The sequence below is a fragment of the Crocodylus porosus genome, unplaced genomic scaffold (assembly GCF_001723895.1).
Source record: "Crocodylus porosus isolate Cpor-Errol unplaced genomic scaffold, CroPor_comp1, whole genome shotgun sequence".
NCBI lineage: Eukaryota > Metazoa > Chordata > Crocodylia > Crocodylidae > Crocodylus > Crocodylus porosus.
The window spans coordinates 15,679,924-15,695,630 of record NW_017728917.1 but is presented as its reverse complement, the minus strand read 5'-3'; the positions used below and the strand labels follow the sequence as shown (position 1 = coordinate 15,695,630).

The 15,707-nt window shown below is 58.9% G+C and overlaps 1 protein-coding gene across 4 annotated transcripts in view; it reads left to right on the top strand.

The window, feature by feature from the left end:
• The window catches only part of PLXNB1 (plexin B1), a 59,755-nt gene that overhangs the window by 35,708 nt on the left and 8,340 nt on the right, over nucleotides 1-15,707 (top strand). For all 4 annotated transcript variants that reach the window (XM_019536789.1, XM_019536792.1, XM_019536790.1 and 1 more), the window contains 18 exons: nucleotides 600-1,466; nucleotides 1,881-2,006; nucleotides 2,294-2,416; nucleotides 3,447-3,540; nucleotides 3,807-3,973; nucleotides 4,914-5,065; nucleotides 6,375-6,480; nucleotides 7,095-7,231; nucleotides 7,958-8,134; nucleotides 8,430-8,598; nucleotides 9,177-9,419; nucleotides 10,834-11,010; nucleotides 11,360-11,508; nucleotides 12,240-12,340; nucleotides 13,109-13,326; nucleotides 13,485-13,663; nucleotides 14,385-14,451; nucleotides 15,046-15,192. In XM_019536789.1, coding sequence (XP_019392334.1) covers nucleotides 600-1,466; nucleotides 1,881-2,006; nucleotides 2,294-2,416; nucleotides 3,447-3,540; nucleotides 3,807-3,973; nucleotides 4,914-5,065; nucleotides 6,375-6,480; nucleotides 7,095-7,231; nucleotides 7,958-8,134; nucleotides 8,430-8,598; nucleotides 9,177-9,419; nucleotides 10,834-11,010; nucleotides 11,360-11,508; nucleotides 12,240-12,340; nucleotides 13,109-13,326; nucleotides 13,485-13,663; nucleotides 14,385-14,451; nucleotides 15,046-15,192 — 3,399 coding nt within the window. The remainder of the gene's footprint in view (nucleotides 1-599; nucleotides 1,467-1,880; nucleotides 2,007-2,293; nucleotides 2,417-3,446; nucleotides 3,541-3,806; nucleotides 3,974-4,913; nucleotides 5,066-6,374; nucleotides 6,481-7,094; nucleotides 7,232-7,957; nucleotides 8,135-8,429; nucleotides 8,599-9,176; nucleotides 9,420-10,833; nucleotides 11,011-11,359; nucleotides 11,509-12,239; nucleotides 12,341-13,108; nucleotides 13,327-13,484; nucleotides 13,664-14,384; nucleotides 14,452-15,045; nucleotides 15,193-15,707) is intronic.

Below are 15,707 nucleotides of genomic sequence, written 5' to 3'. Positions count from 1 at the left end.
GGCTGGAACTATGTTAAGATCAAGATAACAGCCAGCTGAGTGCCCAGGGGAGGCTCCAAGCTCTCAGAGAGCTGGCTGCCTCGTAGCCATGGCAGAGGGGGTTCTCTGCATGGGTGAAGAAGGGGATGTCAGGTGCAGGGAGATGCAAGTCAGGCCTCTCGTTCAGGAAAGTCAGTGTTGTCCTGCCTGCCTGTCTGATGTCAGCTGTCTAAGGAGGCTCGAACAGAGAACCAATTTTGGAGGGGGAGGTGGGGGAGATGACGGGCCTAGCCTAAGGTGTCAGGCTGATGCACCTGAGAGGCCAAGGGAAATGGGGAGTGACAAGTGCCTCTCTGGGGGGTGGTGAGGAAGCCACGTGAGCGAAGAGGCCGATGGCTGGGCTGACCCTTTGTGCTCTGGGTCCTCAGCCCAAAGGCCCCCAGAAGGTGCAGTGCTGTGGCCTTCGTCCCCTGGCTCAGCAGAGCCAGGGCAGCCTTCACGGGGGATGTGGGGCCAGCCCGCCCTTGTTTTCACGTATGTTTTCTCTCCTGTGTTGCTGCCCTCGTGTGTGTGCTATGACACTCTCTCTGTCTCTCTCCCCTCTCGTTGGCTCTTTCCAGGCACAGATTCCAACCTCAAGTCCATTTCCTTCTTCAGCCGCTCCCAGCACCATGTCCTCCACCCGCACCCTGGCAGAGGCCTTTGAACCTGTCACTTCCCCACCTCCTGCGGTGGTTACCACCATGCCCACCACCAAGCCTGCCCCCACCACTCTGCCTGCCATCCCTAACCCAACCAGTGAGCCCTCAGGGACCTTTGGCCACCCAAGCTCGGCACCTCTGATTACCGCCCTCCCCACCTCTCTTAAGATGGCCACAGAATCCACAGTGCCGCCCTCAACAGATGCAGCCACTGCCATCAGCCTCGCCACAGAGCTGCCTGTGGAGTCTGCCACTACCAGCCCAGCAGAGCCTGCGGAGCAGACAGCTTTGCCCTCCCCTGCACCAGCCACAGTCCCGGAAGAGTTGTACACAGACCCACCCACCACACCTGCTGTCAGCACTCTTTTGCCTGCTGTGGCAGCTGTGACCCCTTCCTCTGATGTCACTGGTTCCCCCTGGCCTCCCACTTCTCTCCCCGGTGCTGAGACATCCACGTCTGTCATCCCCTCTCCCCTCACCCCCAACCAGACATCAGGTGCCCCCACTTCCTCTGCTGATTTCCCAGGAGATCTAGAGACTGAACTGCCCGCCTCTGAGGTTCCCTCCTCAGTTCTTCCAGACGGGCTGCTTGGAGAAGGCACGGAGCTGAAGGATGCAGAGGACTGGATGGATCCGCTGCAGACAGAGAATGATACGTCACCCTTCTCTGCTTCCACTCTTCTCTCAGGCGACGGAGACTCGTCAGAGAGGGATGCACCCGACTTCCCCAGAATTCTGCACCCTGGCCTTGATTACCAGTACGATGCCCCTGGATTCTTGGACGTGGTGAGTCTCTGAAGCTGCTCTCGGACCCCAGAGTGCTGTCACCTGTCGTGGAACAGGGGGACAGTTTGCTGAATTGGGAGGCCCTGCAGCACGCAGCGGGAGGTGTCTCCTGACAGGGCAGAGGAGCTGGGGCGTGGCAAAGTGTCCAGAGCAGGTGGTGGCAGCCTCAGCAGGGACAGGCCCTGGTGCTCCAGTGGCGTTTAGCTGGAGTCTGACAGTCTCCTGGAAGCTGCACAGTGCTCCCTGGGCATGCAAGTGTCTGTGCTCTCCTGCTCACTCTTCTGGGCACATACGCTGCTGTCCGTAGCTTGTTTGGGGAGCCCCACTTCCTGCCCTGAGTGGAGACTTCACCTGGGCAGTTGTAGCTCTGGCTGTGAGGAAGCGTGGCTTTCTCCATGCGTGTCTGTTTTCCAGAACGAAGAGCTCAGCTGGGGTCCCAGAGCCTGTCCCTGTGTTCAGGGCATTCAGGGATCCTCTCTGTTTCCAGTCAACGTAGAGCGGAAGATAACACTGCTGGGGAAAAACTTCCATCTGTATGAGGTGTGTGATAGATATTTCCCATCAGTGCAGGGAGGACTTCAGGTGTGCCCAGAGCAGGGCAGCCTCTGGCACCTGGATCTCTGTGTGCGCTTTGGGACACAGGGGCCCCAGCAAAGCTGAGGCACTGCCTTGCGCAGACTTGCAGGCTCCTGGAGTGCTTTGAGCCTCGTCCCCAAGATGGGAGCTGGAGGGGAGGCTGGGCTGCAGGGCAGTGGGGAGTATTCTGTGGGCAGGTGCAGCTGTGGGAGCAGGCACTGGTACCATCCTGTGTATCTTCCTGGCTGCAGGATCAGCAGTGGGATTATGAGTGTGTCCTTGTTCTGGAGGGCCGGACCATGGCAGTGGATGCTTATGTGGAATGGGAGGAACTGAACCCATCGCTCTGCTACATCACATGCCAGCTCGACCCGGTAGGTGTCTGGAATGGCAGATCTGTCCCAGACATCACGCTGACACAGTCTTCTCCAGGTCCGGCTAGAGAGGGGTTTTAAAGTTGCTAGGATTGCAAGCTCTGTGGAGCCTTTAGTGATGTGCTGGGGCCTGATGCATGGGGACTTGGCCCACGACACTGCTGCCCAACACGTAATGACGACTGATTCATCAGTGGGCAGAAGCTTAGTGTGATCTGTGCCTTGGCCTGGTGGTACAGCAAGGCCAACCTGCCATGTTTCACACTACTGTCCCGCTCTGGCACACAATGTGGTGCCCAGCAAGAATGCTGCATGCCTCCGGAGGCTGGTGGGGGGCATGGCAACCACCTGCAGGCAGTGGCGACAGTGTTGGCAGCAGGGGCGTGGGGGCAGCGAGCAGGGAGCTCCCACAGGCAGCCATGGTGGTGTCGGCAGCAGGGGTGGTGAGCACTGACCAGTGGTGAGTGACCCCCTGCAGACGCCGCTGGCAGTGTCAGCAGCAAGGGGCGTGGGGGTGGGGGGGCACGAGCGGCAACTGCCTGCAGGAGTCAGTAGTACTTTTCACAGGGGGTGCATCACCAATCTCATGGGGTGCATGTGCACCCCCAACATGTCGCCAATGGTGCCCACACTCCTTCATCCAAGCCTCTGCCTTTCCTGCTAGCAGCAGTGCTGTTCACCCACATGTGAGCTCTTCCATTGCTGGTGGAAGAGCCTTTACAAAAATCCTCTTAGAGAATATCAGAAAGACAGGAAGCCAGACACAAGCAGGAGACCTGAAGAATTAACATCCCAGTCTGCTGATAGCACTGAGAATGTGGGTAATATCGAGGTCTTAGACCTGGCCTCTGTGGAAGGAGGCGAAAGAACGCAGGCCCAGGAAGAGTGACTGCCTTCTGCTTGCGTGGGCTACGTGGCTTCTCTTCTCAGGCTACTATTGTGGAATGGAGACATACATGAGACACTGCTGTTTACCCAGCTGCCATGCTAGTGCCTCCGTTGATCCCCTGATACCCTTGTCTCTTTGCAGTATAGTTACACAGCACCTCAGCTTGAATTCAGTGCTATGCTGTTTGTGCAGAGGCGGCAACATCTCCGTGTGGACAGTGCAGCAGATCTCCATGGTAGGGGAGCAACGCCTCGCCAGCCAAAGAGAGTTTGGCCAATGGGCCAGGGATAGCAAGGAAGCCTTAAATAGGGGTGGCTTGCATTCAGGGTGTCTTGTACCAAGCCCCTGCTGAAGAAATCAGCAGAACCACTGTGCCTGGATGCTGATGGACTCTGCCTCACAGTGATGGTGGTGTAAGGGGTCAGAGAAGTCAGGTGGCTGGGGTCACTCTGTGCCTGGATGGGGTGTCCACTGACAGCCTTCCGCATTTCACCTCTGCAGTGACACTCTACAACTGCTCTGTGGGACACGCCGACTGCAGCCGCTGCCAGACGGCTGACCCCAAGTACAGCTGTGTGTGGTGTGGTGGGGAGCAGCCCAGCTGCATCTTCCGGGAGTCTTGCAGGGAAGAGGTAGAAGACTTATGTCCAGCACCCCTCATTCACTCAGTGAGTAACCCCTGCTCGGTAGCGTGTGGCTCTGCAGGGCCAAGGGGGGTCTGTCCCATCCTGCAGGTGGGGGCCTGACTTTGGTGAACTTGCTTCTGCACAAAGCAGCTCAGAAATCCTGCCGGAAGTTCAGGTGGCATTTGTTCCTCCTCTCTCTCTGCTCCCCTTCTCCTGTCCGGCACTGAAAGCTGGACTCAGAGCGATAGGGAGTCACCTGGCCATGGGAGGCGTGCAGCTCAGGTTACTTGGAACAAACATGCAGGAAGCAGCTGGACTCGGGAACTGGGCGGGGGTCCGCACGTGCAGTCCCAAGATAGTGGTTGGCATAAGCTTGACCAGGCTTGCTGAGTCTTATTCCTTTAAGCATAAAATACCAGCTCTTACTAATTGCCAGATAGCAAGTGCCTGTCACACTGAGTACTCACCACAGTCACCTAGCCTCCCGCTGACAGTGCACTGCACCCAGGTGTTGCATCTTCACTGCATTAAGCCTAAAAGCTCTGTGGGCTCTGGGCTGTCTTGTGAATACCTTTGAGCTGCTGCTGTGTCCGTGGTGCTGAGGTGGACTTCTGCACTTTGTGCAGTATCAGTAATACGCAGGGTGATGGGGTGTGCGGTCTCCTCCCTGCGTGCCTTGAGGGGTATGTGCGCCAGCGAGCAGACGAGGACAAGGAGCCATGGCTGCCTTGGGGGATCCTTACTGGGACTATTCCACCAGTAAAGCTTTGGGGATGGGAGGGAGAATATCCTGGTGTCCTCATCTCTGACCTTTCCTGTTCATGGAACAGCCCAGCATGAGTCCTGGCCAGCTACAGCCCTGTGCACCAGGCCGGGAAGGGGCAGAAAGTGGCCATCCAGGGGCCCTGCACTGTGTTAGCCAGCATGGCTGTGTGGGGCCTGCAGTGCTCGTGCACTGACACCTTCGTGGCTACCCCTGCAGGTTTATCCTCTGTCTGGTCCAGTAGAAGGGGGCACCCGAATCACCATCGTGGGCTCAAACCTTGGCCGGAAGCATCAGGACATTGCAGAGACTGTCACTGTGGCAGGAATTCCCTGCATTGTGGATGCTCTACAGTATGAAATTTCCAGCAGGTCAAGTATCTGTGACGTGTGCCTAGGCAGCAAATTCCTCTGCTGGGTTCCCCTGCCTGCTGACACTGGGATGGGCCATTTCCCACCCTGCCTCCCTGGGCAGCCTGCTCCCAGGATCAGGTTCTGCACTGCAACAGGAGCCTCAAGGCCTGTAGGAGCTGGTGGTAATGAGGAGGAAGGGAAGCACGAGCCATGCTTAGGCTGGAGGCTACTGTAAAAAAGAGACACCCTTGGTCGACATTCATTGGGTGCTCAGAAGGGGCATCCCAAGACCCAGGTGTGTGAGAGGAGGGCGAAGCCCTCCAGCATGAGGTGCAGCACAGAACAGGGCGCAGGGAGGAAGGAATGGGCAGGAGCAGCAGAGGAGAGGGAAATGGGAACACATGGGCTCTAGGGATAGGAACTGGACTGAGCAGGGTGGAGCACAGAGCAAAGTAGAGATGTGAACAGCCTCTGATCATGGAAACCGACCCAGCCTGGTTTCTTTGTGCTCTCCAACGCTCTGGCCCCTCTACCTTGCCTGGCAGCTGGATGCAAGCTCCCTGGCGCAGACACCAGCTGGCTGATCCGCGTTGTGCTGGCCCACATGGCCCCCCAGGCAGTGGGGGGATGGCTTTTTTTTTTCCTGTTTTTTTGCACCGGTCCTGGAAGCACTGCAATACCAGGTCAATGCATGGAGTGGATGGAGCACGCTCCAGTTCCACCACCCAATACCAAAAAGAATCTGCTCAATATAGACCTCCTATGGAGGACATATCCGAGACAATTACCCTGGGGAGCTCACCTACGTGGTCACGCTGCTTCCCCTGCCACCTACGTGGTCACGCTGCTTCCCCTGCCAGGGCAGTGGGGGGATGGCGGTGGTGCAGGAAATCTGCATTTGCATCCAGCTGTGGGAGCCAGTTTCTAGGGGAGATTGGCTGGGTTGTGGGTCAGACACCTTTAAGAACCACTGCAGAAACCTTCCTGCCCAAGGAAGCTTTTCCCTTGCCAGCCAGTGATGCTGGCAGCATCGCTCAGCCTCCCTCCCCTGACACAGCTCCTGCCTGGCCCACAGCAGCACCAAGCCCCGAGCTCGGCCTCGGTAACCTGCTGCCAGACACGCTGGCATTGCTGGGTCCCTCCTACATTTGCATGTCAATGGGCTCCCCCTGGAGTTGTCCTGTCCCACCCCCAGGATGACTCTCCTACTGAGCACAGTGCTGGAGATGGACCGATGGGAGCTCAGTTGTTCAGTAGGACCTAAAGCACCGCGTTGTGCAGATTGTCCGTCGCACCCACGGTGATGCTGTTCTCTGATTGCCCGCAGTATTGTGTGCACCACTGGCAGCAGCGGGACAGAGAGGGCTGGGCACGTGGCAGTGGAAGTGCCGGGAGGAGGACACGGAGTTTCAGAGCATGTTTTCACCTACCAGGTAACGTGACCACTGCTTTGATCAGGACCTGTCGGACCTGTCCTGTAGGGCACGGGGTGCTGCGCCGCTGGTTGCTGGTCACAGGCGCTGTGGGGGAGGGGATGGTGCCTGTTCCTGGAATCGAGTCTTTCTGAGCTCAGAGAAGCCAGGTAGAGCATGAACAGAGCTCGTCCTGTTGCAGAGGAGTTTGATCCAGGAGTGCGTGCTAACAGGGTGAACAGAGGAGGTATAACAATCACAGGGCTCATCTGTGAGCAGTGCTTGTGAGCCTCTGTCTGCTGTTCCCGAGAGCTTATAAAGTCAAGTCTCAGGTAGGGTCATGCATGTAGCTGGCTGCAGGGCAGAGTGTCGCCATGCGTGTAGTGCTCCACAGTAACTGTCCACATGCACGCTCCCCTGCGGTGAGGGGAAGCCGGCCCCAGCCCTCTGCCCTGAGAGTTAAGCTCCCAGTTCAGCTTTCACTTCCCGTAGGCAGAAGCAGGCATGCAGCCTGTTTCTGTGGAGCAGCAGCTCCCCGGTAGGTCCCCACTGCCTTGCCCTCTCCACCAGACTCTTCCCTTGACTGATGTTTGCTCAGTTTTCATCATTCCTCCTCTCACTTTTCTCTCGCTCAGAATCCAGAGCTGAGGTCCATTGTCCCCGCTCGAGGCCCTAAAGCCGGAGGAACCTGCCTCACTCTGCTGGGCTCCAAGCTGGTGACTGGGCGCCCCAGTGAGATCAGCGTCCTGGTCGGAGACCTCCCCTGCCACATGTGAGAACTGCATCCTGTGGCTGTAACTGCTCGCAAGCTGCTCACGGCAGAGTGATGCCTGGGACCATCGCCGTCTGCCTTAGTCCTTACCTGGGGCTGCTGGGATGCCGCCGTCTTCCTGTACTCTGGGGTTAAAGGGGTTGGGGGATGACTTCCACCATGTTGCCACCCCTTGCCTTTCCCCTTCCCAGGTGTCCTGCCTGGCCCTGGCCGCTATGGTTTTCAGACAGAAAAGGTGTGTTGAGAAGTCTCAGGAGCATGAGTCCTCTCAACCGACCCCAGGTGGATGAGTGAAGAAAGGCAATCCCAACAGCCGAGGTCCGGGTACCATAGGCCACGGCTGGGTGGTGCTGGCAGTGCTACCCTGGAGGAGAGCATGCCCAGCGTGCTCTGCAAGATCCTGCTGTTCTCTCCTTGGCACCTGGAGCAAGTGGCGCCGCACCGGCTCTGGGCGCAGGCAGGGGCAGTAGTGAGGGTATCTCTGGCTTCTCACTGGAAACCCTTCCACTCGTTCACTGCAGCAGCAGTTCTGGCTCACCCAGAAACATGACTTGAATCCTAGGAGGGTGGCAGAGGGGGCCCAGGGGCTCCAGGATGGAGGGCTTCTGTCTTGGGGGAAAAGCTGGGAACCCTCATCGCTCTCTCAGCCAGAAGAAGGGGCAGCATCACAGCGGGTGCTTTGCAACAGCTGCCTGACCTATGACTCTCTCCCTGTGTGTCCCTTAGCCTTGGTGAGATGCAGGAGAGTCAGCTGAAGTGTCAGACAAGTCCCAGCAATGTGTCCACGGAGCTGCTGATAACTGTCAAGTATGGGGACAGGGAGCGGAGGCTGGAAGGCTCCCTTTTCACATACACCCTGGACCCCAACATCACCTTTGCAGAGCCGCCCAAAAGCTTCCTCAGGTACCAAGCCCCCCTCCCCCCCTCCCCCCCATCCCCTGCAGGGGCACGCTCTTCCCCAGCTCCAAGGCATCAGCAGCTGCACAGACACCCCAGCGACAGGGTACCAGGCACTGACAATGTCTGTACACCAGTTGTGTACAGACCTCAGAGTCTGAGTGTCCAGTGGAAACAAGGCTAGGCTATGCACGAGGCCTCAGACAGGGAGGCCGGCCTTCATGGGGAGGTGTGTTGCTCTTGAGCCCAAGTACCCAGATGGTGGGTGACAAACGGTGATGTCCCTGCTCCTGCGTTCCAGTGGAGGGAGAGTGATTCGAGCTCATGGACGGGACCTGGACGTTGTGCAAAGACCTAAGATCCGGGTGACAGTTTCACCACCCGCGCGCCGCCGCCGCGGGCTGGGGAGGTGGCGTCGCATCGTCCCAGAGGCTGAGTGCCCAGAGAGCGCCCTGTGTAGCATCCAGCAGGTAACAGCTGATTGGAGGCTGGAGGCCTCAGCCATGACTGCTGGCTGGGTAGAAGGGGCTCCGGCGCCCCTAGCTGTGTCCTGCTCAGCTCTTGTAGAGCCAGACTCTTAAACACTGAGCGTGCATGCGGCCGAGGGCAGGTCCGCTGGCCCGGCTTGGAGGCACAGTTAGCCGTGTTACTTTGAGGTTGAGCAAAAGGCAGGGTGGTGATCTGAGGACGTGAGCTCCAGACCATGAAAGCTTGTGCTATGTATATGTATAGATCTGTATCTGTTTCATATAGGCTCTGGCTAATCTAGAAGGTGCAACCTACCCTGCCTTCTACTGGGGTGGCTTAGTCAGGGATAATCCTGCCTTGTGAGGTCCCTTCCAGCCTTAATTTCCTTTAATTCTTATGTGGAGCATGTGTCAAGGCACATTTCTGTGGCACCTGGGGAGTCCCTGAAGTCTCAGGCCTGCCCCCAGCGTGGAGGGTTCCTGGGTTGCCACCAGGCCAGAAGGGCACAGGGTCCCTGTGCGCTGCCCCAAAGGGGAGGCCAGTGATGGATCGTTCCTTGTTCTCTTCCCATCTGCTCCAGTTCGAGGAGCTGTGTCTTGTGAACTCCTCCTGCCTGATCCTGTGCAAAACGCCAGCCATTCGCGCACCGCTGCACAACGCCCGCGTCCGACTGGAATTTATTCTTGACAACCTGAGCTTTGACTTCAACTTCTTGCACCCCACGCCGTTCTCTTACGAAGTCAACCCAGTCCTGAAGCCCCTGAATGCTGAGGACCCTGCCAAACCATATCGGCACAAGCCAGGCAGTGTCATCTCTGTGGAGGTAGTGCAGCAGATGCTCACGGGAACTGCCCTGCACACCCACTTCTTGCGGCAGCAGGGCCTAAGTCAGAGGGTCCAGCAGCTGGTGTCGTGGGTCCTGACGGGATGTTGCAGGCAGACCACTAGTGCCCACACAGTGTGAGAAGTGATGAGGCAGGGTACAGTGCAGCTGGGGAGTGCTTGGGAGAGGTGCAGGGCCCTCTATGTCAGGGCAATGGTGTCAGGAGCTGTATGGGACTTGCAGAGAACAGGTGGAAGTGAGAAAGCACCATGAAGCCCCTGAGGAAGGAGCAAGTCCTATGAACTGGCAGCTACAGGTCATTGTCAAGTGGTAGAAGGGGGTCAAACTCGGGGGGAAATCTTGCTTGGCAGGGGCCAGAGCAATAGGAACAGAAGGTTTTCTTTCTCTTTGGAAGGACATCAAGGACAAGCACCCTGACAGTGCAGAGAGAGAGGGGGGCATGGTTAATAATGAGACAGAACAAGAGCCAGAGGCTGGAAGCTGCTGCTAGACAAGCTCAGTGATTAAGTGAAATGCAGACTCTTTGTGGTAAGGGCAGCCAACTGCTGGAGCAAGCTGTCGGGGAAGGCTATGCATCCTGCACCACTGAGGAACTGTGGATCCATCTCGGATGCATTTTGGCACCTGGTCCCAAGTTTCCTGGGGCTCTTTGGTCTAGGGCATGTGCAGGGTCAGGTCTAATTTCTCCTCCTGGTGCCAGTCTGAGAGCTAAAGAATGGAGTACACGTGGAGTGGGGAGCGGGGCACGTGCCGGCTGGGCAGAGGGTGCTGGCCTGTGCTATAGAGAAGGGAGGTCCTCACCGGTGATGGAACAGGGCAGCCTGCTGCAGTGTGAGCCGGGGCAGGAGGCTGCTGGGAGGGATGCAGCTGCAGGGGCAAGGAAGGGAGCCAAGGACAGGGGCAGCCTTTGACTGGGTTGGAGAGGAGGACGGTGATATGACTTCAGAAGGAAGGTAAGGGGCAGGCACTGCCAGAGCCAGGACAGGGCATGTCTGCAGAGTGAGTCGGTGTCTGTCAGCAATTTTGGTGCAAAGGCTGTTTATTGCTGCAAGTTTAGGGAGCACTGGGCACATGTGCCCATGTGGCAAGATTAGCAGGCACTTCACTTCTGCAGTGAGAGGCCAGATTGTCTCTGACACAGGCCCCAGCCCCCGTGCCACTCTGTCTGCACCTCTTCAAGGGTCTCCCACGGGAGCACTTGTGTGGTGCCTTCAGCTATGTAGGGCTCTGTGCTGCCAACTCCCAGCTGTTGCCACTTCCTCCTGGTGGGCCCAGGCAGGGATCCACCTCACGGGGCTCCTCAGGCCTCTCAGCAGATGGTCCCTTGGGCTCCTCCACCGCTCTGAAGCTTGTGGAGCCCCTGGCTCAATGTCCTCATGCACCTGTATTCCAGGGGGAGAATCTGGACCTGGCTATTTCCAAGGAGGAAGTGATGGCTATGATTGGGGAAGGGGTCTGCGTGGTGAAGACGCTGACAAGGAACCACCTCTACTGCGAGCCTCCAGCTGAGCAGCCAGCCCCGCGGCACCGCACAAAGCGGGAGGGCACGGACTCACTCCCGGAGTTCACGGTAGGAGCCCTGCGCAGCAGCCAGACCCCCTGGGACAATGCGGAGCTAGGGGTGGCTGGAGAGGAGACGGGCACTGGTGGGGCGGGAGAGGAGGGAGTGCCGGCCTCGTTCCAAGCTGCGCTCGGGGCAGGGGAGCTGCTGGCCACTGCGGGCTGGGCTGCCACGCTCTGGACTTGCCTTTGGGTCACGTAAGGTGCCGGGGGGGCTTCGTTGGCTCTTCTTTGCGCTGAAATAAATCCAGGTCCCTGCTTTGCAGCCCCAGTCAGGCACCCTCACAGCCTGTGGCTCAGACTGCAGCAGCTGAGGAGCCTGCCATGCAGAGTTCACCAGCGGCGCATTTCTCCTGCAGGTGCAGATGGGGAACCTGGACTTCCTTCTGGGTAGGGTGCAGTATGACACAGAGAGCCAGCTCGCCTTCCCACTGGAGGCCCAGGTCGGCCTGGGTGTTGGCACCTCCTTTGTGGCCTTGATCGTGCTGGTCATCGTCTTCATCTACAGGTGGGAGGTGCTGGGGCGAGGGTGGAGTGCCCGGCCGGGCCCAACCAGACCTTGGTATCTGGGGACTACTCAAGGCCCCAGATCTACCCTGCTTTAGGCCAGATGCTGAACCACTGGGGCTGAGGGTCATCCTGCCATTGGCCTGGCACAGGTAAGGCTGGGTCGGCCTCAGGCGGCAGCACGTGGCTGTGGAGCAGGGAGTTTGCAGCTAACCCTAGGTATGCAGCTTAAGGAGTGGACTTTCACTAGCCGCCTCTACCCAGGGGACCGGGCTGTCCCAGGCCAGGAGCCCCTCCCTGCCTCGCTGTTCTTGGGGCACCAGGGCTTGCCGTCACTTACGCGGCCTGCCAGCAGCATGGCCTCCTCCAGTGGTTTCCTGATGAGGTTGTAGATAGTCTGTCCCCCAGGAATGCCTAATCCACCACCCAACTGAGTGGGGTGGCACCCCCACTGGTCCAGGGTGCCCTGGAACTGACCCAAGGGAGATGCAGCCCAGAGCAGGGAGCTGCGTACTGGGGGGTGCTCCTATATGGGAAAGCATCAGGGAAGAGCATCAGCCCAGGGATTCTGATGCAGACCGTCGCCATGGCTGGGCTGGGCTGGTCCTGACCGGCCCGCATCCGTGCCCTGGGATGCTGCTGCCTCCTTAGGGGCAGGGGAAGTGTGCAGCCTCCTCACCCCAGCTCTCAAGGCTGCCGGGGCACGGGGGACAGTTCTACTTCCCATTGCAGAAGGAAGAGCAAACAGGCCCTGAGGGATTACAAGAAGGTTCAGATCCAGCTGGAAAATCTGGAAACGAGCGTTCGAGACAGATGCAAAAAGGAGTTCACAGGTAAAAGCCCTGGAATCCTTCCACTGCAGGCAAAGGGGCTGCGTGGCTGCTCCTGCCCTCGCTGGCTACTGATGCTGCAGAGTTGGTTGCTGCTCTGTGGTCCGTGTGCCGCCATGTCCGCCACATGGACTTCACCTAGCCTGGCACACGCCAGGAGCTCTTAGCTCCAGGGGACATTCGGGACCCCTTGGCCAAAGGCAGTGTGTTCTACCACTAGCCTCTGCAAGCACACAGTGGGGCCCAGGACCGTGCGAGGGGACAGGCCCTACGCATACTGCACCTCTGATTGGGTCAGGCAGTGAGACAGGTGAAATCGTGGCACTGCAGGGACTGTGCTAGGCAGTATCTCCCTCTGGCTTGTTGTGCTGTCTGGTGTCCCCAAATGCAGCCAGGCACCAGGTTTGCTCTCCCACAGGCAGCAGCCATAAGCAGTCCCCACATCTATGGGTGCAGCGTTCTTTGCTTGAACTTGGTGTCCAGCTGCAGATAATGGCCAGGGCCAGGGCTCGAGAGGTCTGTACAGACACATTTCCAAGTGCTTTGACCAGTCCCGTTCTCTGTGCTCCAAACTGAGGGGCTCCTGCCCCTCCCTGGGGAGATGATGCCAGAGCATTGTCTCCCTGGCAGGAGGCTCGTCCTGGTACGTGGTTCTTCTGTTCCATCCCGCATGCCACAGCGGTGTCCTAGCTTCCAGCCCTCGTACCATACTGCGGGTCATGCAGTCACCGACTCTTTTCCCCAAACCGCAGCAGCTCCTTTCTCTTCCAGACCTGATGACAGAGATGATGGATCTCACTAGTGACCTTGTGGGCACCGGGATCCCCTTCCTGGATTATAAGTCATATGCAGAGCGCATTTTCTTCCCTGGACACCGCGAGTCACCGCTGCAGAGGGACCTGGACATCCCAGAGTGCCGTCGCCAGACAGTGGAGCAGGGCTTGGTGCAGCTTTCCAACCTCCTCAACAGCAAGCTGTTCCTCACCAAGGTAATGCCTGTCCTGCCTCCAGCACTGATAAGCAGTCTGCAGGTGCTGGCCACTGCTTACAGTGATTGTGCTGAACAGCTCTGCTCCTCCTGCCTCCTGGGAGAGCCTGGAGCTGGGGGTCTGCCCACTTTTGCTCAGGGGACTCTCCTGCCTTTCAGTTCATCCACACTCTGGAAATCCAGCGCACCTTCTCCCCAAGGGACCGGGCCTACGTGGCTTCCCTGCTCACAGTTTCACTGCATGGGAAGCTGGAGTACTTCACAGACATCCTCAAGACACTGCTGAATGACCTCGTGGAGCAATATGTGGCCAAGAACCCCAAGCTGATGCTGCGCAGGTGAGCCACGGCCCCAGACTTTCTGGCTGGATTTGGTGGGTTTCCTGGGCAGAACTGTTCCCGCCTGGTGATGGAGGCCAGCCAATGCCTCTGTGGCAGCTGTCAGGTGATGGGCTGGGCTGCAGGTGTATGGACATGAACTGGTGCCAAGGAGGAGGCCACAGAAATGAGGGCCCCTTCATCTGGCTGAGACGAGCAGGGAAGGAGCGAGCATCAGCAAGAGCCCTTTGTTCTGACCCTCGTCCGCGGAGCTTCGCCCTGGGTTATGACGCTGCCGCCTGGCCCAGGGCTCTGCTGTCTCTGCCTGTTGCCTCCAGAGCACTCCTCATCCGGGCTGGCTCCATGCAGCCGCTGGGCCTGCAGTGCTGTGGGTAGCCCCTGGCTGTAGGAAGCGCCCCCCTCCTGGCTCCCTCTGCTCTGTCAGTCTGAATCCTTCCCTGGTTCCCAGAGCTGTGCGGTGCCTCAGCTGGAAGGCCAGCAGCCAACGCCCCGTCCGCACCTTTCACCTCCCCTTTGCAACCAGGCCACATCTGCGCAGAGCAGCTCCTCAAACTGTCCCCTTTCCCATGGAGGCCATCTGTCCAGCTGTGGCACGGCAGGGCCCGTGCATGACGTGGGGGGGCTGGAGCTCAGCAGTGCATCCCGCTCTGTCACCTGCCTACCTGGCTCTGCTCCTGCCTGGGACGTGGCAGTCCTGTAACTCACCTGGATTCTCTTTCAGGACAGAAACAGTGGTGGAAAAGCTGCTCACCAACTGGATGTCCATCTGCCTGTATGCCTTCGTACGGGTAAGAGCCCTTCCTCCCCAGGACTGGGGAGGTGACGAGAATCCCTGACCCCACTGTGCTTCTGCCGGCCCACCTGCTGCATGGGGCTGCAGTGAGCAGCAGGGAGGGGCTGGACTGCTCATGGCACAGACCCGGATCGCACTTGCCTAGCTCCCATGCTTGGGTCTCCTTGGCTTTCCCGAAGTACTGACACAGCCTGTGGCTTGCCCAGGTGCAGCCCCGTGCTCAGAGTGTGGGTGTGCCTCCCCACGTGCCAAGGGATGATCTGCAGGATGCCCTGAGAGCAAGGAAATTGGCATGAGTCTTGTCCTGTTGATGGGAAGGCGACTGGACTGTCCCAAGTCATGCAGAGGTGGGCACTAAGCTCAAGCCTCAGGGATCCCACTCCAGCTCCATAGCCAGACACTCATGCTATGTTTGGCATTCAGCATGCGGGTCATGGCGCGCGGGAGGGAGAGACCTGTCGCTCTCACACAGAGAAGCTCAGACCCTTCCCTGTGGCACTGCCTGGTGCCTGCTCCCTGCTCCCGTGATGCTTCTGCCAGAGGAGTGAGCACAGCTCCTTCCCCAGCTCAGCTGCTCGATCTGTTCCAGGACTCCGTGGGGGAGCCGCTCTACATGCTCTTCCGTGGCATCAAGCACCAGGTGGACAAGGGGCCTGTCGACTGGGTGACAGGGAAGGCCAAGTACACCCTGAATGACAACCGCCTTCTGCGTGAGGACCTGGAGTACCGGCCACTGGTGAGAGCTCCCTGCTGCAGCCCTCGGCCTCCCCATCCACCCCCTCGGGAAGTGCTGCGTGGATGTCTGCTGCCTCCAGGGTTTTCTGCCAGTGGATTCCCCCTAGCAGAGCTCCTGGCGAAGTCAGAGCTGCTCTAAGCTGGGTCTTGCGGCCTGGGGCCTCCCAGCAGCCCCAGTCTCTAGCCACACCCCTCCTGCTGGCTCTGGCCACAGCTTGCCATGGGGCAGGAGGGGCAGAAGAGCTGCTCTGTGCCCCCCAAGGGCTCCTGCCCAAGCCCCATCCTGCCATTGCGCCTCCTGCCGGCGTCCACAGAGCTGTGGGGGAGCTGGTCGGGCATCGCTGGCCCTCCAGCAGCTGCTGCCAACGTGTTGGGGGAGGCAGGCATACCTGGACAGGTTACAAGGGTGGGCGGACGAGAATAGGATGGGCTTCAACACAGACAAGTGCAAGGTGCTGCACCTGGGGAGGAACAACCGGCACCATACCTACAGGTTGGGGAACTCCCCTCTTGTCA